This window comes from Equus przewalskii, chromosome 21 (assembly GCF_037783145.1).
Source record: "Equus przewalskii isolate Varuska chromosome 21, EquPr2, whole genome shotgun sequence".
Classification (NCBI taxonomy): domain Eukaryota; kingdom Metazoa; phylum Chordata; class Mammalia; order Perissodactyla; family Equidae; genus Equus; species Equus przewalskii.
Genome location: NC_091851.1, coordinates 19,036,958 through 19,059,430, shown reverse-complemented (window position 1 = coordinate 19,059,430; position 22,473 = coordinate 19,036,958). Strand labels below are relative to the sequence as shown.

The following is a 22,473-nucleotide window of genomic DNA, read 5'->3' as shown; positions in this document are numbered from 1 at the left end:
CGCCTCCCCGCCCTCCGCGCCCACCCTCTCCCCGCCGCCCCGGGCCGACCGCGGGGGGGCGCTGCGGCCTGCTGTACCGGCCTGCGCTCGGGCGTCCGGTGACCTGCGGGCGGCAGTGCGGGCTGGGGCGCGGTGTCCGGCTTCTGCGCTGGGTGGGCAGCGATTTACTGCTTATAAAGAAGACCAACTGTATCTTGTATTTTGTTTTATTACGGTAAAAATAACTCACGTTTTTTGCAGAAACTGAAAAATAGAAGAAACTAAAAATCATCTTTCACCTCAACACCTGGAGAAATGTGCAGGTAACATTTTGATACGTTTCCTTCCAGTCTTTTCTCTAGGCGCATGCCGTTTTTTGTTTTTTTATTTTTTAATTTATTGCATAAAAGCGGCATCAGACTGTATTTTCTGTATATCTGGCATCTCCTGCTGTTTTACCTGGCATCAAGTGATGAGAATTTTGCCATATCGGTAAAGTATTGCCAACCTGCTTTTTAATGGTTGTATACTGCTCGGATTATGGATGAACACCAATCTGTGTAACCTATTGTTACCCCTTTAAATGGTTATTTTTATAAGCCACATTACAGTTTTAAATCTATTTGATGGTAATCCCACAATCCATAGATAAACTGCTAACATCCGGGTGCGTCGCTTTCTGGGCTTTTCCATGCATGTAGCCATGAATGTATGTGTTTGCACCTACGGAAATAATGTCATGTGTGTACATAAGCACACATACACGTGAATCCCTGAAACCTCCTCTTGCAGCAAACACATAAAAATGACAAATTCTTAAAACAATGACTGCACTGTAGTGTTTTAAAAAACCGCTTGGAGTAGCATGAGGAGTAGGCAGAGAGGAAGGCTGTGACCCGGGGGGACAGGCTGAGGACCTAGGACTGGTTGAGGCTTCAAGCAAGTGGGTGCGGACAAAGAAAAGAGGACCAAGGAAGTGCCCTGGGCTCTCCAAGGTCAAGGGCTCAGGAAAGGACTAACAAGAAACTCATGAGGAACAGCTGAAGCGGTAGGAGAAAGACCAAGCCTGTGTGGTGTTCTGGAAGCCAAGGGAAGAAAGCGTAACTCCCTTTTGTTTTTAGTGTGCATTTCTCTGTTCTTATGGGGACTGGCCATTTGAATCTTGTGAATTTTCTAGTCATATCCTTTGCCCAAATACATTCTCTTGTATTTTTGTTGACTTTTAGGAGCTCTTCATATCCTTTGAACATAAAATACTTTAAGTATGTCGCAAATATTTTCTCCCAGCCTGCCACTTATCCTTTAACTTAGCCTAAGGAGTCTTAGATATGAGAAGTTTTTAGTCTCCAAGCAGGCAGGTCTGTCAATTTTTTCCTTCATTGCTTCTGGGCTTTGTGTCTTACTTAGAGAGGCCTTTCCCACCCATGAAATATAAAAAAATAGTCTTCTAATCACAAGGCCCAGAAAAAAACATGAGAGACTTTTTCCTAGAGGAGCCAGATCAGTGCTTGGCCCATAATGGGTGTATGGGCCCTATGCAAAGGTGAATGTAGGGCCACCTGGCTGAGGACTCCTTCCCCCGCGTCTTCAGGAAACCGTGTCTACATTTTGGAGGTTTCATCCATGTGCACATGTGTCCCTCCTGCCTCCTCACCCATCCTGGCTTATAATCAATGGTGTTTGGGTAAATGGACTGTGGGTGGGCTTTTTTTTTTCTACTTTGCTGAATTTTCCAAGTTTTCTTCAATAAGCAAGTACTACAGCCCCTTTAATTTGAATAGGAGAATGGAAAGCTTACTGAGCGGCACGAAGAATAGTGATTAGGTAAGTGGAATGGGTATTAAGCCTGGTGGACAGCTTTGGATAGCCAGAGCCAAGAGAAGAGAAGGTGGACTGTGGACTTCCCTAAGGTGGAGAATTGGAAAGATGGGGCTTATGGGGGGGGGGATCCCCAGGGCTCCAGATGGACTCGTGTGGGAAATGGTCAGTTGAGAGGGAGTGGAAATGGGCCCTGTGCACTGCTACAGGCAGTGGGTACACCAGGTGTCTGGAAGTGCCTATGCCATCAGCATCTGTGTGTGGCTTCTTTTCTGTCCTGGAAGTGGCAGTACCAGTGCCATTTGTATGATGCCCAGGATAGGCCTGGACGTCGAAGACATGTGGGCCTGTTGGTGGGGGGCAGATGCAGTTAGCAGGAAAGAGGTTGTCCAGCCATTCGAGGACATTCCTAGAGTTCCTAGAGCCAAGAGTCCCAAGAGAAATACCTCATCTCTCCCCCAATTCTCTATAGAAGATGCTTTTATTTTTAACAGCTTTATCAAGATATATTTCACATACCATACAATTCACCCATTTAAAGTATACAATTCACAGATACATGCAACTATCACCACAATTTTAGAACACCAGTAAGTCTTAGAACATTTTCCTCACCTTAGAAAGAAACCCAGGGCCGGCCCCACGGCCGAGTGGTTAAGTTCACACAGTCTGCTTCGGCAGCCCAGGGTGTCGCTGGTTCGCATCCCAGGCGCAGACATGGCACCGCTTGTCAGGCCACGCTGAGGCAGTGTCCCACATGCCACAACTAGGAGGACCCACAACTAAAATATACAACTATGTACCAGGGGGCTTTGGGGAGAAAAAGGAAAAATAAAAAATCTTTAAAAAATATATATATACACAACAACGTACCAGGGGGATTTGGGGAGAAAAAGCAGAAAAAAAAAAAAGAAGCTTGGCAACAGTGAGGTCAGGTGCCAATCTTTAAAAAAACAAAAAAAAAGAAAGAAAGAAACCCTATACCCTTTAGCTATCATTTCCCTAGCTGCCGCTGCCCCCTCCCCAGCTGTAAGTAACCACGAATCTACTTTCTGTTTCCCTGTTCTAGACATTTCATATGAATGGAATCAGATCATATGTGTCTTTTATGACTGGCTTCTTTTACTTAGCATCATTTTTTCAAGATTCATCCATGATGTAGCATCTATCAGTACTTTATTCTTTTTATGGCTGAATAATATTCTGTTGTCTGAATGTATGACATTTTGTTTATTTGTCAGTCGATGGACATTTGGGTTGTTTCTACCTTTTGGCAATTATGAATTGTGCTGCTATAAACATTTGTTTGCAAGTTGTTGTGTGGACATATGTTTTCATTTCTCTCGGGTATATACCTAGGAGTGGAATTGCTGGGTCATATGCTAACTCTGTGTTTAATTGTTTGAGGAACTGCCAGATTGAGATCGTTCATGCTCTTTTAATTAATCCAAAAATTATATCTGTTCTTTGGAAAATATTTTAAAACAGAAAATTTTGAAGATAAAAACATTTGATCACCTTTAGTTCTATCGCTCAGAGAATATCCTTGTAGGATACTTTTTCTGTGCATATTGTTTTTAATGAGACCATACTTGGCATAATATTTTGTAGCACATATTGTGAACATCTTTTCATGTCAATAAACATCTACATCATTGAGTTTCAAACTTCTTTTACTATGAGAATCCTTCCTTCAAAAGACTATTTTCCAAAAGCCCAATATGTAATCATTCAATAATCAACAATTACTTTTTGGGACCCTGCCAGGGGCCAGGCAGCCTACACCCCCCTGACTCACGCTTGTTCTCTTTTAAAGGCTGCAGATACTGCACAGTATGGAGAAACTGCCCTCGTTGTCTGTTCTCCTATTAACGGACACCCATATCTCTGTTTCATTGATATTAACAATGACTCAGAGAACATATGTCTGTGTGTACTTTTATCATCTCCTTAAAAGAAATCGCTAGAAGTGGGATAGTGGGGTCAGAGGCCAGCCTTGAGGCTCTGGCCTATTCGAGGTGCTGGGAGACAGGAGAAGAGGTAAATGACTTGATCCCTGTTCTTCAATAGCTCACTCAGCTTGAGGAGATGAGATTCAGGAAAGGGAAAGGGAGATTTCAACAAATAAAGCCCATACCTTCCTCTTTAGGAATCTATTCTGTGCATACCTGGTGCATCATTGTAAAACCTAATAACCTAAATGTTCAGCATTAGAGAATTGAATAAATATAGACCATTATGGCACTCATATGGATTCATCTCCAAGTAAAATAAAGAAAGAAACGTGTAAAACAATGTTTCATCTACCATTGGTGTATTTATAAAAATATGGGCATATATATGCTTGTAAATGTAGAGACCTGCACTGTCCACTATGGTAGCCACTGATCCCATGTGGCTGTTGAGCACTTGAAATGTGGCAATTTGGGATGTGCTGTGAGTGTAAAATGCACACTGGACTTTAAAGACTTGGTACCCAAAAAAAGGTATGTAAAATATCTCATTAATAAGTGTTATATTGATAATATATTGAAGTGATAATATTTTAAATGTATGAGGTTAAGTCAAATATCAAAATTTCATGTTTCCTTTTTGCTTTTTTTAGTGTGGCTTCTAGAAAATTTTAAATTACATATGTGGCTCCTATTTGTGCCTCCATTGTGTTTCTATTAGCTAGGACCATTTTAGACTATCTCCAGAAGAATATGGAACACATTTATCATAGTAGCTGCCTCCGGGGAGGGGTCCTGAAGCTTTATGTGGGGTGGGAGACTGACTTTTCACTGCCCTTTTATACCATTTGAATTTTCTCCTCTATTTGAATTTTTGGTACCATGTACCACTTTTTAAAAACCATTTCATGGGCTGGTCCAGTGGCGCAGCAGTTAAGTTTGCATGTTCCACTTCGGCAGCCCGGAGTTCGCCGGTTCAGATCCCAGGTGCGGACCTACGCACCACTTATCAAGCCATGCTGTGGCAGGCGTCCCACTTATAAAGTAGAGGAAGATGGGCACAGATGTTAGCTCAGGGCCAGTCTTCCTCAGCAAAAAGAGGAGGACTGGTGGCAGATGTTAGCTCAGGGCTAATCTTCCTCAAAAAAAAACAAAAAACAACAAACATTTCACATGTCACAAGCCATGACAGAAAAGGCACTAGAAAAAATAATCCTACCAAGAAGATGCTGTGTGGGAAGAGGCTTGGAGAAGCAGAAGGATTTGGCAAACATGCAATAATTTTTCCTCCTCTTCTGCCAAGGGCCCAGGGTCACACTAGACCCTCTCAAATGAGCCCAGAACTTGATGTGTACAGTCCAGCACCAGGGCCTTCCTTTCCATGGGTGGATGGAGCCTTCTGCAGCTCAGAAGTGTCATTGTAACCAGGGCCTGGCTGGATGGGAGGATTTGTTTCTCTTACAATATGGTTGCAAATATTTATTTTAGTTTATTTTTATTGACTAGTTTTGTTTTTTTGGTTTTTTTAATTGAGCACGTAATCTATGATCTACTTGGCAAAAGGAGATTCAGGAAGATACACAGAGCTGATGTGTGGGATGCTCTGGAATGACTCCTCTGTGATCCTGGCCCCTCTTCACTGGCCCAGAGGTGACCTCTGACTGGGATTTCTAGGGATTCAAGAATGTAACTCCCCCATCTCCCGCCGCAGCCCCACACCCTCCCCACACCCGGTAGAGGTGTGTGTGTGTGTGTGGATAACACCTGATGGGATGATTTTGAAAATGCAACCCTCAGGGAAGTTTTATTTCCGGTCTTTGAGGTGGGAGGCCTCACAGTCTGCCTCCTTCTCTTCCTCCTCCTCCTCCTCCTCCTCGCCTCCCCTTCCCCAACCAGGGCAGTCACAGCCTGGGCTGTGAGTAGTGGCTGGAGGTCCGTAGCTAGATCCTTGACCTAGGACGATGAACCGGAAACCTCAGCCCTGCTCAGCGCGTAGCATAGCGCCTGGCACAGCACATAAACTGGGCAAAATATTGAGAGAAGCAAAAGTCCTCATCGCCCCTCTCAGGTAGGACTGGGGTCTTCCCACCCCTTTCTTCTACGTGTCCCCCCGCCCCTCTCACCCAAACCCCCACCACCAGGCTCTCCCTTCTGCCACTCCGACCCACTGCAGCCTTGGCCGAGGGTTGGGGCTGCACGGTTAGGGGCGCAAGGCCGCAGCTCCTTCCTTCCTGGGCTGCGCTCCGCCCAGCCAGAGGCCACCTCTTCCCTGGGAAGATCGGATTCGGAAGCTGCTTACCGCCCCCTCGATGTCGGGCGCAGCCTTCTGAAAGTGAGCTCGCTGGAAGGTGATTAGATAATTAGAAGATGCTCAGTTTAAACTAGTGACAAATTTGGCCTACCTGATCATCAAACAGCAATTAAACAGTATGATGCCATTGGCACCACATTAGCCAAACCATCAACGGTTATGAGATACTTCCATAACTGGGTTTTGAGGTCGCCGACACCTTCTTTGGCCCCCACTGCCAAAACTCATGCCTAGGCCAACCATTAGAGCCTGCTCTGGGGCTGCCGAAGAAAATCGGACCCCTTGGGGTCACATCTAACCTGGGGCCCCCGGAAGCGCTCATCAGTTGCACGTGGGCCCCCACCGCCGGTCCACCTCCTGCGCTGGGGGGCTGCGCGTGGGAATTACGCTTTGGCGCCACTCCACGCTGCCAGTCGCGGGGGCAGGGAGGCTGCGGGAGCAGAGGAGCCTGGGGCGAATCTCGGCTCCACCACTTGCCCAATCGCGTGACCTTGAACGAGTTAATGAACTTCTGCACGCCTCAAAGTCGGGTCTGTGGAGAGGCGAACACAGACCGTGCAGCGCAGCTGTGTTTGGCAAACTCCAAGAGCGGAGCCTCTCAAGATGCCTACGGTGGTTGTAAATTATATTAAACCTGCCTGGGGTCCCTCTGAGGCCACCCTAGGGGGTTGCTGCTTTCTCTGGGGCTCTCTCCGCTGGGGGTGTGCAGCTCCAAACCACATCCTGAGAAGCGGAATTTGGGAAGCCAGGATCCTCGAGCCCTGGCTGGGGGGCTGCGGAGGGCGTGGGAGAAACCCCAATTCCTCCACCCCACCCAAAGCCTGGGACTGGGCGGTGCCATGCTGGTCCAGCCTCCGCGCCTTTCACTCCCGCGGGCCCCGCCCTCTGCCCCGCCCTCTTCTAACCCGCGCCCCCATTGGTGGCGTACGGCGGCGCGGCCGCTGTTATTTTTCGAATATATAAGGAGGTGGAAGTGGCAGCTGCTGCTAGAGGCGTCCCGACGTGGTGGCTGGTCCCCCGCATCCCTCCATCCCTCCCCACCCTCCCCGCTTCCCTCTCCTCCTTCCTCCCTCGCTCCGGCCCCGTTGCTCTTCCTCCCCCCTCCCCCCTCCACCCCGGGCCCGCTCCCTACCTCGTCCCGGCCAGCTGTGCCCAGCGTTTGTTGGTCGCCCTGCGCCCAGCCCTCCGGCCAGCCTTCTGCGGGCCCCACCGCGATGGAGCTGCCTCAGCCGGAGCCCGCGCCTGGCTTGGCTCTCAGTCCGGCCGGCGCGCGCGGTGGCGCCGAGCGTCCGGGCCACCTCCCGGGACTCCGGCTGGGAGCTCATGGCTTCCTGGGGTCCCCGAAGCGCGCGGCCGCTTCCTCGCCGGTCACCACCCTCACCCAGACCATGTACAACCTCGCCGGGCTTGGCAGGTAGGGTGCCCCAAGGAGGCTGGATGTGGGATGAGAGGCCCGCACCAGGGTGCTGGTTCCGGGCCTCCTTGGGGAACCCGGCATAGGAACCGAATCCGAGAGGCAGAGTTGGGAGGTGTCCCGGGCAGAACCTGCTTCAGGGGCTCGGGACAAGGGCAAGGAGGCCAGGGCTGCGCTGCTGACCCGCTCCTGGTGACTTGCTCTTGGCCAGCACCAGTCTCTGGAGACCCTCTTTCTCTTTCCCCCTCCTCCCTCGGTGTTCCTCCACCATGCTGTCTCCCTAATCTCTGCCCAAATTGCCACCATTTTGCCCCAGGCAAGGGATCCTGAGCCTGGAGGGGGAACTTGAGGGTGGTAGAGCTGTCCCATTCTCATATGTCCATGCCCCTGCTCCCTCCACCCAGTTCTTCCCTGGGGTTAAGGGGTTAAAACTGGTCCTGCTCCCTGAGCAAGTCTGCAGGGTCCAGGCGGGGTTGTCCTTGAGCAATAGAGACCCAAGTCTCCATCCTTCCTCCAGAAAGGCTCGTGGATGGGTAGGGGCCTCAAGAGTTTAGGGGCAGGCCCTCCAGGGCCGTTTTGCTGCCCCACCATCCCAGGGGATGGCCCCCAGCCCACCTGCTAGCTCTTGCCCTGGGCTCACCTCCCCCTGTACCCAGGAAGACCTTTCTTAAATCAGTCGACAAAGACAAGACACTTAGGGCCTCTGTAGAAAGCCTGAGACGAGGGTGGGCCCTCTACACCATCACCTCCCTGGGGGCAGTGCAGAGGCTAGATCGCTCTTCAGAGGTGGGTGGCTGGTGGGAACACGGGCCAGCCAGCCCTTGAGCCCCATATTTACCTTTCTCCTTCTCTGGGTCCCTGCTCCCTTCCCAGCGAGACCCCAAAGACTCAGGTAGGCAGCCTGCTGACACGCCTATCCCTGTCCCGGCGGGCGTCTGAATCCTCCCTGTCGTCTGAGTCCTCTGAATCTTCTGATGCAGGTGAGGCCCAGGGGTGCCAGGGGAGTTTGGGGGGCTGCCTGAGCCTCCCCACTTCCCTGCAGATCAAACTAACACCCATCCCACACCTGGTGGGCTCAGGAACCTCCCTCAGCCCACCTCTGATGGGGCTCACCACACCCAGCCCAGACTGGCGGAGCGGGGAGGTTGGGCGGGGCCCTCTGAGGAGACAGATCTTACCTATTTGAAACTGGGCGCCAAAGTCCCTGAACCACAGTCCTGCCTGGGAGGCATTAGGGCTGAAAGTTGGTCGTTTTATAACATTCACTTGCCTTTAGCTGTAACTTTTTCCTTCAAAAGGTTGTTATTTCTTCTAGAACAAATTATTTTAAACCAGTTCAAGAAAAACACCTAGCGAAGTTTAGGTTTAAAAACCTATGTAGAGGAGTTTCCATAGTAAACAGGGAGTGGAGTCCTTAGGGTCCATGGGTGGGTTTTTTTGTTTCATTTTGTAATGTGCCAAGATCTAAAATAGAAACAGGTTTTTTCGCTTCTCTGAATAGGGTTGGGAATGGTGGAGAAAGTGCAGGAAATCCCACTCCTTTCAGACCAAGGCGCTCTGTCCCCCCAGGTCTCTGTATGGATTCTCCCAGCCCCATGGACCCCCAGATGGCGGAGCAGACGTGAGTAGAGAAGAGGGATTCCCACCATCAAGGAGTTGGTGCCTGCCCCTGGGAATCCCATTTCTAGCATGAACTCTGGAGAAGCCTGGGAAAGTGGACAGACCCCCCCCCACCCCATCCCCATTGTGGGGACTAATTGACCTTCCCAAGTCCTGGGATTCTGCTCCCTGACTCAGAGAAGGGTCTGCTCTCACGGGAGCAGCTGAGAGTGGGCTCAGGGCTGGAGTGGTGGGGACAGTGGCCACTGGTAGTAGTAGATACTTGACTCCAGCCAGCCCTTGTCTTATGGGAATACAGGCCTGGTGTGGATCCTGTTTTTCTTTCTGCCCTATACACATATTTTTCTGTGGAATATCACAATTTTAAAATATAGTCCAACTAAATCAAAACCTTTCTGTTCGCTCTAAACCAAACAAAACAGTTGCTGCAGGCTGGTTTGGCCTTCGGCCATCCTATCAACAACCTCTGGCTTCAGTGACACTTGACCCTCTGGCCAACCCCTGGACCAGGCCCTTTGTGAGAGGGAGCTGGTTCTACTTGGGACAGATCCCTTTCCCTTGGTTGTGGGGCATGAGGAGCACCTTCCAGAACACAGCTGTTCCCATCCAGCTGTTGGGCCTCAGCAGGGAGAGCAGCTGCCAGGCAATAGTGGGGACAGCTGGCATCTCCAGCCTGGGCTGGGGGACCATGGCTTTGGGTTTAGGGTAGTGGTTGTCTTTCCTCCCATTGTCTTTGATCAGACTAGGCTGGGCTGCAGGGTTCGTTCACAAACAGGAAATGAGTTGGGGGGGGGATTGGGTGGGGGTGTGGGGAAACACAGGTTAGGTTTTGGTGGCAACACAGAGCTGTCCTTGCTTAACCCTCAAGGCCCAGGTGCAGATCGGAAAACAAGCCAATGAAATTGGTCATCCCTGATGCCAGGTTGGCTGGGCACAGCCACCCTCCCCCGGACCTGGGAGCCATCCCCCTGACATTTTAGCCCTAAGTACCCCCCCCACCTCTGCACCTGCTTTGACAGTTACACAGTTTCTCAGAAAGAAGTGTGTGTGTGTGTGTGTGTGTGTGTGTGTGTATGTATGCATAGACACATAAAAGCCCCAAGTAGCAGGTGGTCTCTGGTAACATAGCTAGCGGGGTGGGGCCTATCTATAGAAGCTTGTGCCCTAGCCTCAAAAGGAACATCTGTTGGAATTCCTTGCCTGCTGGCCTCTTCTAAGGCAGGAGGAGGGGGTGGGACAGAGGCTGGGTCCTGGAAAATTCCATAGGAGGGAGGAGAGGATGTGACTCTGCACATTTGTCACTCAGGGGTCTGGCGTGGCAGCCTGGGGCTGATCCAGGGGTGTGCTTAACCAGGCCCCTGTCCTGGGGGGAGCCAGGACAGTCCCACATAAGGGGAAGGAAGCCCAGCCTTGCTGGCATCCAGGCCCTGGAGATACCCACATTGTTGAGCCAAGGCCTGTCATCGTGGCATGGATGGATGCCTTTCCTGGCGGCCATATGGCCCCGCTGAGGTGATTTGCATACAGGTGGAAGGCCTGTGGGCAGGCTGGTGAGACTGTTGCCTTGGTAACGCCTCAGCCACCCTGTGACCTGCCCCAGCTGTCTCCATCGCTGCCATTCTCTCAGCCCTCTTCCATTCAGGGCAGCCTTTAAAGTCCCAGGCTGCCTCTCATCTCCCCCCTCCCCAGTACCTGGGCCCCCTGATAATTGGCATTCTTCCTATCTCCTCTTTCCACTGGCCTGAGTGCTGGCCCCTGAGTCTTGTGGACTGGGGACCTGATGCTTGAGGTGGACGATGGACTGTAGCGGGACGTGGACTGCATGGGACCCTTCTCTCTCCTAGGTTTGAACAGGCCATCCAGGCAGCCAGCCGGGTCATTCGAAAGTGAGTGCTCTGGCCTTCTTCATGCAGGCTCCAGTGGGCTACCCACCACAGGCTCCCCCCACAGCCCAGCTGGGGTTGGGTAGAGTAAGCAAGGAAGGGTGCTTTCCCAGGCCCTCCCATGGGGTGCACAGGGCTCTGTGGTAGAGGGGCATCCTGCATGCTCTCTGTCATGGGTCTTGACGTGTCCCTGTTTCCTTCTGCAGTGAGCAGTTTTCCATCCGGCGCTTCCAGTCCTTGCCGGTGAGTGCCCTGTGAGGCCTGATGGGAGGTTCAGGCCTCATGGGAAGTTCAGCCACGTTGACCAGGATTGGGGAGGAGCAGGAGGGTTCTGGGGTCAACTTCCGGAGGTTAGACTTGAAGCCGTCAGGTGTCCCTGATCTGGCTGTGGGAGATGGAGTTGCGGAGGTAGATGGAGGAGCTGGAGGAGTTGGAGGAGGGATGGGAGAAGGTCGGGACTGTGCTGTTGCCAGAGGAATGCAGCCTTCAGCACCTGCTGCCTCCTGACTCCCTAGGTGAGGCTTCTGGGTCACAGTCCTGTACTACGGAACATCACCAACTCCCAAGCGTCCGGCAGCTGGAGGAAAAGCGAGGCATGCAGCCGAGCTGCCCACAGCTCTGGGGAGGACAAAGAGAATGTGCGCTTCCAGAAGGCTGGAGTGGGAGCATTCCAGAGAGAGAAGGGGGTGTGCTGGGATGCTTTTCTGGCATTTGATGATGTGCCCCCCCCCAACCCCGATCTTGCCCACAGGATGGATTTGTCTTCAAGATGCCATGGAAGCCCACACATTCCAGCCACGCCCATGCTCTGGCAGAGTGGGCCAGCCGCAGAGAAGCCTTTGCCCAGAGGCCAAGCTCGGCCCCCGACCTGATGGTACACCAGGAGAGCTGACCTGTGCAGGGCAGGCGTGCAGGCAGGGCGGGTGCTCCTGACGGCAGCCTCAGGGATGGGAGGGTGATCCTGAGCCCCAAGGCAGTGGGAACCATTTCCCAGAAGGATGAGGGATGGGGATTGCTTCAGGTCCCCACCCCTAAGTAGCCCGTCTCTGTTTGTCATCCATTCAGTGTCTCACCCCTGAGCGCAAGATAGAAGTAGAGGAGCTGAGTCCCCTGGCCCGATGCTGCTTCTCCCTGACCCCCACCAAGGGGGCCACCGAGGAGGATGATGGATTCGTGGACATCCTGGAGAGTGACTTAAAGGTAAACAGGCTTGTGCCATCAGGCCCCCTTCCTCTCCCTCCCTGGAATCTCCCAAAAGAAGAGAGCCTTGAGCTCCTGCAGCAAGACTGTGACCTCAGTCCAATGTCAGAAGAGGAACTGGAGGTCACCAAGTCACAGTCTGAGCTCTGGCCAATCAGAGAGGAGCAGGCGGCTGCAGTCAGAGGAGGATGCGCAGGGCGGAGGGAAGGCTGGCCCTCCTGCCTGGCTACACTTCTCACAGTTCTGCAGAAGCCCCAGCAGCAAGTGGGGCCCTGCAGCTTCCTGGTTCTTGGGGGCTGCCCTGTGTGGAGGTGCTAGCAGGGCCAGCGAGGGCTGCTGGCCTGGGGGTTGCTGGGAGAACGAGGAAGGCTGCGCTGGAGGTCTCAGGGCCTTGAGGGGTTTGGCCTGTGCCTGAGGATGTGACCATACCCTCGCTGACTTGGCCTCAGGATGAAGATGCAGTCCCTCCAGGCATGGAGAGCCTCATTAGCGCCCCACTGGTCAAGACCTCGGAAAAGGAAGAGGAGCAGGTGGGCCTCTGGGGTGGCCCCTCAGGACTTGGAGGGGTAGGGTCCTACCCTTCAGGTGGGATTTGGGGGGCAGGGGCTGGACACACTGACCCCCAACCTGCTGCCCCTGCCAGGACCTGATCATGCACAGCAAGTGCCAGCGGCTCTTCCGCTCTCCATCCATGCCCTGCAGCGTGATCCGGCCCATCCTCAAGAGGCTGGAGCGGCCCCAGGACAGGGACCTGCCCATACAGAACAAGCGGAGGAGGAGCGTGACCCCTTCAGAGGAGCAGCGGGAGGCCGAGGAACCTGTGAGTGCCCTCTCCTGGTCCACTCTGCAAGCCCTTCTCAGCCGGGTTTGTGGCAGAGGGCAGGGTGCAGGGAAGAGGGGATACCAGCCAGATGGGGCACTGAGAGGCAGCCTCACCCCTGACCTTGGCCACCGTCTGCCTCACAGAAAGCCCGCGTTCTCCGCTCGAAGTCATTGTGTCACGATGAGATTGAGAACATCTTGGACAGTGACCACCGTGAACTGATTGGGGATTACTCCAAGGTACCAGCAGTGGGGCCTTCAGGAGGCACGACCTTTTACTGACTGCGGCCCCCAAGCCCAGCAGCTGCTTCAGCACCTCCCTCTCTTCCCAGGAGCCACCTTCGCTTTGTCCTTCGAATCTTATCATCCTTTATTCTCATCTAGACTCCTCTCTCTGACTCTCCTTGGTCTCCTGACTCTATCTCAAATCTGTCCAGGGCATCAGTTGTATCTCAACCTTGGGAAACATTTCCAAACTAACTAACATCTAGCTTGGAAACTCCTTGGGCCTCATCCCCAACTTGGCAGAGCATGGGGACAGGAAGCAAGAGTTCATCTCTTCTGCTCCTCTTCTTTATTTCCCTTTGGAAGGTTATTCCCTGGGTGTCAGATTCAAGAGACGCCTGTTGGTTGCTATCGGAACCAGAGCTGACCTTGAAGGTCAAAGCAGGTGTGGCCTCTGGGCTTGGGAATGAAACTCCATTCTTTCCAGGCTCCTAGTCTTACCAGTTTCACTTTCTTTCTTCTTTCTGTCTCAATCTCTCTCTCTCCCCGCTTCCTTTCAGGCCTTCCTCCTACAGACTGTGGATGGAAAACACCAAGACCTCAAGTACATCTCACCAGAAACGGTACGTGGGGATGAGCCATTCTCCGGGCATCTTTGGGACTGCTGTTTGCCTGTTAACTTTCCCTGGGGATGGGCTGCAAGCACTGGGTCAGCTGTAAGGTTAGGGACCAGCTCCTGTCTGCCAGCCTGACCTGCTGGGACCCACGTCCATGGCCTCCTATAGATGGTGGCCCTGCTGATGGGCAAGTTCAGCAACATCGTGGAGAGGTTTCTGATTGTGGACTGCAGATACCCGTACGAGTATGAAGGAGGGCACATCAAGGTGAGGCAGGGTCACAGGGAGAGACCCTGAAGACCCACCCTGTTCTATCCTTTCTGTGCCAGGAGGGTGAATTGGTGGATGGTGGGTGCACCCTCTCATGGGGAAGGATCCTTCTCAGCAGGAGGTGGGGCCACCTGTCTGAAAGTTGGGGACTGCATAGGGGAGGGGTCCACTGCCCAGGCCCAGGGCTGTGGCCTGACCTCCGCCTCCTCTGGCAGACTGCTGTGAACCTGCCCCTGGAACGGGATGCCGAGACCTTCCTGCTGCAGAGCCCTATCACTCCCCGTAGTTTGGACAAGAGAATCATCCTCATTTTCCACTGTGAATTCTCATCTGAGCGCGGGCCCCGCATGTGAGTCCCAGCTCTGCCCAGCCGGCTAGTGTCTGCTCCTATACTTCCCCACCCAGGCTTGTGCATGCTGGAGCCATCGAATGGCCAAGAGGCCCGAGCCTAGCTCCCACCCCTCCTCAGCCTGGGCCTCTTGTTTCATCTGATGGCCTGGAGCAGACCCCAGCCTGCTTCCCTGTGCATGGCACCCTCCTCCCATCTCCCTCTCACTGTCCTTCTGGTCAGGCATCCCCTCCACCCTCCGTCCATTGCCGCCACCCCCACAAAATCTGGTTCCAAGTCTCCAGCAGTGTCCTTAAAATCCAGGGGCCCTGTCCCAATCCTCATGACGTGGACCCTTCAGAGTTCGATTGTCCTTTCCTCTCCCCACCTTGTCCTCACCAGGTCTTATCCAGAACTCCTGAATTCTATGTCTTGAACTTTGTCCACTTCTTTCCTTTCTGCTTCCCCTTTCCCAGTCCAGGCCAGATATCGCCAAGAAAGACTGTGCAACTGCCTTCTAGAAACAGAGAGCCCCCTTGATTCACCTCCTTCCTTCCATCTCCCTAACCTCTTCTAAGCCCTAACCAGACGTCTAATAGTGTTCTTGTGGCTGACATTCCTGCACTCAGAAACCTGCTGTCGCTCCCCAAGGCCCTCAAAGGAGTGGGTGCAGGGAGCAGGTCCCCTGAGGTACACCCCACTGCATGCCCAGCTCTGACCCCCACACCCCTGCTGGTCCCAGGTGCCGTTTCATCAGGGAAAGAGACCGCGCCGCCAACGACTACCCCAGCCTCTACTATCCTGAGATGTATATCCTTAAAGGCGGCTACAAGGAGTTCTTCCCACAGCACCCGGTACCATGGCTGGGGGTGGCCACAGCCTCTGTGGGAGGGTTGGATTGCAGAGAAAGGGCTTGGGCAGGTGGTAGCCCTCAGAGAAGGGCTGGGTCCCCCCCAGAGTTACCCAGGGCCTTCACTGACTGACCCCTCCCATCTTGCCCTAGACCTTCTGTGAACCCCAGGACTACCGGCCCATGAACCATGAGGCCTTCAAGGACGAGCTGAAGACCTTCCGCCTCAAGACGCGCAGCTGGGCTGGGGAGCGGAGCCGGCGGGAGCTCTGCAGCCGCCTGCAGGACCAGTGAAGGGCCGGCGACAGTCCCACCTGCCTTCCTTGCCTCGCGTGGCCTGGGCGCCAGCCGCCCAGTGGCCTGCAGGGCCGAGGGTCTGCCGGAGGCCCCAGGTGCTGTCCAGGGGAAACACGGCGAGGGTGTCCTGTCCGTCTGTCCCTCGCCCCGTCTCCTGTCTCACTCCAACCATACTTCATATTCTGGTGCTCCCCCCCTCCCCTCACCCCTGGAAGAGCCCAGCCTGTTGAAATTGGATTAAGTCCAGCTCAAAGGAAGTATTTTGTGTCCATCAGGAGCCTTTTTGCTTTCTTTCTTCCTTGTTTGGGTTAGCCCTTTGTCTTCCTGTGTCCAGAAGGCCCCCTTTTTTCCCAGGGGCTTTGTTTGTATGTACGAGGCTGGGGGAAACCTACCCCACCCCCCAGGAGGGGCCGAGGCTGCGCTGCTCCCTACCCTGGGAGTGAGCCCTGTGCCTGGCCTTCTGCAGCTCTCCTGGGGGTGTCTGCCATGTTCCCTCCCTCCTGTCCCTCCACACGAACACTTCCAGCACAGACGTAAGCTCTTACTCTTTCCTGTTTCAGTGTTACCTGCTTGATTTGTTGGTCTGATTTTCTGTTATCTCAGGATATTCACAGGCTGAGGTTTAGGTTCCCCCTGTGCAGTTGGGGTTAGAGACTCAAATGTTAATTACTGGCCCCGGCTTCTTTGCCTCAGAAAGGGATATTGTTATCCTTGGGGGCCCTCGGTGAGGGCTACGGCCTGCATCCTGAGCCCGCTGCAAGCCCGGCTCCCACTGCTGTGAACCCTGGGGCCTGACTGGTCAGGACCTGCTGCTGTCTTGTCCTGGACGGACGGATGAATGGATGGATGGATGGATGGCCGTGGATGCACAATGCCTTGCACACACAAACCCGCGGAGTGGAAGCATTTCAGTGAGTGTGACAGCCTGTGGCAGGGATATATGTGTATCTGTGTGGACAAAATCTTTACACTTTAAGGTTTGGAAATATTCAAGAGGAAACGTCACAGAAGCAGCTAAACCAAGGACAGAGCCACGTCTGGATTCTGAATCTCAGGATGTGGGAAGGGCTGTGTAGAAGCCCTGATGAGTCACCTGCTAGGGCTTTGTTTCAATAAAGCACTGAGCAAGTTGAGTAACCAGCATCGTGTCCTGGGGCCCTTGACAAGACCATGGCAGACCCTGATGGTGGCACAGGGTGAGGGGCAAGCCGGTCAGCAGATTGGGGCTGGAAGACTCCTGGGGAGGAGGTCTCAGGCTCTCTTCCCAAGTCTTGCCCAGATTTTGGATTCAGCCTCCCCGTGCCCCTCATCTGGCTGCTCAAGCACCTCTGACTGGGCTCATCCTTCCTAAACTTCGCACCAAGAAGGCAAGAGCGATGCCATCACTCCTCTAGAATTGTGAATGGCTCCCCATTGCCCTCAGGATAAACTTAAAAGTCTCCTGGCACTGCCTTTGAGGGCCTAGGCCCTCCCCAGCCTCACTCCTCACCTCTCGCTGAGTCGAACGCCCACAGCTTGCTCTACACATTTCCTTGCCTTTGCATCTGCTGTATTATCCTCAGGAGTGCTGTCCCCCATCCATTAGTCCTTTAAGATTTGATTTCAAATGTCACCTCCTCCCAGAAGCCTTCCTGGCCTGTCAGGGAAATGGTTTTCCTCTCAGATACCCCAGCACCCTGCAGAGGTTCCACCAAATCGGGCCAGATTTGGTTCAAGACCAAAAGAGTGGGAAAGGGCCAATCAAGAACAAGCCCAGTCCCGGGCCCGAGCCCAGTGTCTCAGGACATCCCCTCTGAATACCACTGCGGATGAGAAGATGACCCCCCGGCCCCCAAATGTGCACTATCTATGATTGCGGGGACACCTTTGCAAATGTACGAATAAGATGCCGCCTGATGAAGAGCGCACACACGTCAGGCATCCTTCCCACTTTCTGTCAAAGTTCATCTGCCTTCTGAAGTAGTGCGAGGTGGTGCGATGATTATTCACTTCATTTTGCAGATGGGAAAATGGAGGCTATTTCTTAGCAGAGCAACAGGCAGGGACTCTGGATTCCCAGGCTGAGTCTAAAGGCCACCTCCCTGTCTCCCACCTTGTCCCCAAGGTTTCTTATGCCCCAAGGACTGGTCTTCACTCTTGGTGCAGAGCCCCCTGGAGAGGAACAACGGGTTGGGGGTGGTGGGGTGTAGTGTTGATGGTCTGAGGGCTAGGCCCCTGCTGAGGGAGGGAGGGGCCCTGAAGGCTCCGGAAGCCCCTTTCCACTGAGCAGGCAGCTGGCACGAAGACCAGCATTTATTTGGGTGAGGGGACTTGCCCCAGAAAAGCGAAAATAAATGTGCAGACCTCTGAGAAAGAGAAACGAGAGGAGGGGAGAGAGTGAGCCCTGGGCACTGTCATGTTGAGACTTGCCTGCTCCACCCTGAGTGCTCGGGCAGTCTTGTGACCCCTTCCCCCTTCCCGTTTTTACAGAGGAGCAAGGCAGCTGGATGCTCAGAGAGGGCACTCACTTGACCCAAGTCACACAGCAGATACAAGCAGAGCAGGCATTCTAGTGCCCAGGACTCTCCCACTCCTCACCCCCACACCCCTTGGTCCCAGAGCAGCCAAAAGGGTAGGGCTAGGCTGCCTGGCTTCTGCTCTGAGTGTCCACTTCCCACTCCATCAATCTGGATCAGGCCACATGGGGAGGAGGGAGCAACGGGTGCTGAGTGTCTGATAGGGCCCAGGCTGTGTGCCAGGGGCTGACATCAGAGGCCACGCCCGCTCTCCTCTCCCATAACCCACGATCACACTCACAGCTGCAGTCACGGGGCCCTGAGCCTGCTCCAGACACTTACATATTGACTTAGACCCACCAGCTCAGCTTTCAGCTCATTTTGCAGGGGAAACGGAGGAGGAGGGCAGGGAGGGACACTTGGTCAAGCCAGGAGACAACTCTACCCCAAGAGAAGGCCCTGGAGATGACATCCACCCTGAGGGAGGTGTGGCCTAGGCCTGGGAGAAGGGGCTCCAGGGGTTCACCTCTCCAACTCAGGCTAGGACCCCTCCGCCCCTGGGAAGTTCAGGGGATGGGGCAGAGGTGCCCCAATCCCCCTTCCCCTGAGCAAGAGAACTTTCTTTCTGGATGCTCATAAAGAGGAGAGGATCAGGCAGGGAAGTGGTTTAAAATCCTGGGCTGCCAGCCAGTTTTAAAGGTTGTTTTGCTCGGGCCAGGGTGGGGCAGGAATTCCAGCCGGCGAGGAGCCTGGGAGCAGCCACGTGCAGCCGGCTCACGTGGTTAAAGAGCTGCGTGGGGCTGGGCCCAGCGGGGAGCTGGCCTGAGCCAGGCCGGGTCAAGGCAGCAGCACCAGTGGGGTCTGGGCACCGTCTGAACTGCTCACTGACTAACTTGCAATGACAAATTTAAAAAAATAATGTTTTCTTTTTAAATTGAGGAATAATTAACATTTCATCAAGGACACACATCTGAAGCATAGGGCACAGACCCGAGGAACTACCTACCACACAGCTAAGACTCAGGACATTCCTTGCATCCCAGGAGGCTCCCTCATGCTCCCTCCCAGTTCCTCGCACTCCAGAGGTCACCACTATTCTGACCTCTATCAGGGTACGTTAGTTTTGCCTGTTCTCGAGCTTCATGTACATGAAACCGTACAGTTTGTAGTTTTCTGCATCTGGTTTCTTTCACTCAGCGTCATGATTTTGAGATGCATCCATTTTCCTTCAGCAGGAGTTTATTCTAGTTCACTGCTGTATGTCCATTATATGGCCATACTCCTAAATGAATTATTCATTCTACTCCTTTTTCTTCTCGTTTTTAAATTTAAAAAAATTAAGGTATAACATATATGCAATAAAATTCACCCTTCTGAGCGTACAGTTCTGTGAGTTTTGACGAATGCATACAGTTGTGTAACCATCACCATAAGCCAGACATAGAACATTTTCATTCTGCCCTTGATGGATTATTTGGGACTACTTCAAATTGTGCTGGGAACATACCCAGGAGAGAATTGCTAGGTGTGGTGTGTGTGTTCAGCTTTAGGAATTTCCACACTTCTCCACGGTTGATTTACCAACTTACTTTCCCACCAGCAGTGTCTGGAGAGGTGTGTTGCTCCACATTCTTATCAAAATTGGTAAATTTTAATTTCTCTCTCTTAGCTAGAAAATTTGATTGTCATATATAGCAAAGAGCTCTGATAACTGTCAAGTGCTGAGCCTCCACGCCGTGCCGTGGCAGGAGCAGGGGTTCACGCGCCATAGACCCAGCCTGGGTTTGGACTCTCCTACATTGAAATATTAGTCTTAACGTCTTCCTCAAGTCAGATTCTTAAAAGAGTTAAAGTAACTCTTTGGAGTCAATTGGCTTACGTCACTGGCTTGGGTCCCTCCACTGACGACAGCTCACAACCATCTAGAAGATTTATGATTTCTAAGAAGTCTTTATCCTTGGAATTGAACAGGCCCCCTACTTTCCAGAGGCAACGAAACTGTTGGTGGTGCAGAAAGGATGTTTAGACAAGGAGGTCCACGGCCACGTGGAATCTGGAAAGGATCAGGAGAGGGAAGTTGAGTAATGATGGAGAAGCTGCTGTTGCGCAGCCATGAAAGTCATGCCTTGAGAGGAGGCTGGATGACATGGAGTTATTCACAGTCTATTGTTCCAAGAAGACAGTTGGTTATGGGACAGAAGGCAAGAAGCATTCCCACCCAACCCACCAGGGCATTTGTGTGGGTTCCAGGCAGTGCCGCAAGGGTTGTCTCCGCCCCACCCAGCCTACAGCCCACAGCCCACACTGGCACACACTCCCCTCCGAGTGGGTGGTGACTGCAGCTGCCAGGCTCTGAGTCAGCGGGGCCTGGGGCAGCGGGAGAGGAAGGGGCCTCACGTGGCTGGGCCCGAGCTGCCTCGTGGGGCCTCCTGGCTCTCAGCCCTGCAGGAAGCGTGGCCGTTTGAAAGGACGAATCACATATGGCCTCGTCCTCCTGGGGCCTAGCCAAGACTATTTCCACGGGGCCTGGGGCTCCCTGAGGGAAGCAGGGGAGCCTCTTGGGGTGGAATTGAGAGTACTGGGGAAGGAGGTCATCCAATTGGGGTGAGAACAGATCTCCCAGGGTTGGGTTGTAGAGAGTAAGCAGGGCTGGGGTTATGGCCTCCTGGAGCTGCGTGGGCACTGAGCCAGCCCCTGGGGTGACCATGAGGGCACAGGGGGACAAAGGGACACACGAGGGGAGGTGAAGGGGCAAGCTGAAATCTATCAACATGTACACCCCCCTCAGCACATGTGCAACATCAGGAAACTTACTTGATCTCATTGCCTCAATTTCCTCATCTGTGAAATGGGGATCGTAAAGCCCCTCCTTCAAAGGGGTGTAGATAGGATCAAATGAGTTGGTGGATGTAAAGCACTCAGGACAGGGCTTGCCCACAGTAGGTGCCGAACAAGAGTCTTCTGTGGCTGTTACTACTGAGGGCCAGCGTGGGGATCACAAGATCAGACAGGCAAAAAGCATAAGCCCCAAAACACTTACTTAAAAGAAAGCAGCCAGCCTGAGGGTTTCCTCCCCTTTCTGAATATGGACAAGCTGCTGGGTGTCCTGTCACAGGAGAAAAGCCCAGCCTGTGTGTAGGAGCCCAGGGCTGACTGCATCAGTAAGGGTAGCAGTCAGCAGGTTGTGGATGGGGGTTTCGTGGAGACAGAGGAGGAGGAAGCTTTCTGGTGGCTTGTGGGAGGCGGCCCATGCAGGGTGATGGCATCTCTGAGACGGCCCAGGGAGGTGGAGAGGATGGAAGGACGAGGCTTGCCTGACTTTGGTCCCCTTTATTCTAGAGCAACCATATCTGCTCAATCTCAGCCCACATGGATTCTCAATAAAGCAGAACCCCTCTTCCTGTTAGTTTCCTGCTCTACAATTTGAGAAATGTCTAGACTGCCCTTATCAGGAAGTCATTCAAAAAAACTCACTGCCTGGGGCTGACAGATTCCACCTAACTGCCCTCCCCACATCCAGAAGTGGGTGGTGGCTCAACTGGTCTGGCCTGAGGTCTTGGGGTCTGTAAAGATCATCAATAAGGGTTTCCAGCTGTCAAAAACCAATGCGGCCCTCTCAAGGGAGAGAGCTCCCTGCCCCTGGAGGCATGTAAGAAGGTCCTGGGGTCTGGTCCTGATGTCTGGGAGAAGCAGCAAAGCTTCCCAAGCAAGGCTACTCATCAGTGATTCAGGACCCTGCGGTGGCTTGGGTAGGTGGGGAATGGAAACTGCTTTCCAAATTGAGTCAGTGTCGATCACCACACGTACCCCAGTGGTGGGCACCAAGGGGATCAAGAGGCAAGCACCAGGCTGCCTGTGACTGTGGCGGCACAGGCCTCACCCTGACATGGGTACAGAACAACGGAGGCTGGGAGCGTGGGGAAGGGGCCCAAACAAAGGGCTGCAGGCAAATCCCCACCTCAGAGGACCACCAAGAAGAGCAGGGCTGGGGAGTGGGGCAATGGGCACCTCTGCCCACAGCCAGAGGAGGGGGAGGGGAAACAACGGGAGGTGTAGCCCCTGGGCCCTTCTAGGCAGGTGGACAGGGCCTCAAAGCCAGGCACCTGCTTCCTTCAAGCTCCTCTATTTTTTTGGAGTCCTTTATTTTCCTTTTCTTCCTTCTCTCTTGTTTCTGTCACCCAGGCATACTCTATTCATATCCCACAAACTCACATCTGCACCTACTGTGTGCCTGGCCCCGCAGGAATCTCTAGGGTAACCAATAAAAGCCTCGCACACATGAAGACGCACACACAGAGCCCCACCACACTCAGACCGTTCCATTTTGTCTTCGGGGGCGGGGGGGGGCGGGTATCTTGTAACTCCAGGAAGCACCGGGAAGTTAGGCCTGTC

At 53.3% G+C, this 22,473-nt stretch overlaps 1 protein-coding gene and 1 long non-coding RNA gene across 2 annotated transcripts; both read left to right on the top strand.

Moving 5' to 3' along the window:
* The first annotated feature begins 38 nt into the window (after window positions 1-38).
* Window positions 39-3,461, top strand: LOC103559813 (uncharacterized). The gene is made up of 4 exons (XR_547063.2): window positions 39-152; window positions 241-302; window positions 1,761-1,803; window positions 2,867-3,461. It is a non-coding gene; the product is annotated as an uncharacterized lncRNA (long non-coding RNA).
* A 3,496-nt stretch (window positions 3,462-6,957) lies between these two features.
* Window positions 6,958-16,719, top strand: CDC25B (cell division cycle 25B). Its single transcript, XM_070588877.1, is given in 16 exon segments — window positions 6,958-7,474; window positions 8,348-8,454; window positions 9,044-9,095; window positions 10,939-10,980; window positions 11,184-11,220; window positions 11,493-11,699; window positions 11,702-11,851; window positions 12,043-12,177; window positions 12,627-12,707; window positions 12,821-12,997; window positions 13,144-13,239; window positions 13,785-13,847; window positions 14,010-14,108; window positions 14,327-14,460; window positions 15,182-15,293; window positions 15,443-16,719. Coding segments are annotated over 16 exon segments (1,833 nt in total). The 5' UTR covers window positions 6,958-7,274; the 3' UTR covers window positions 15,584-16,719.
* Window positions 16,720-22,473: the final 5,754 nt, after the last annotated feature.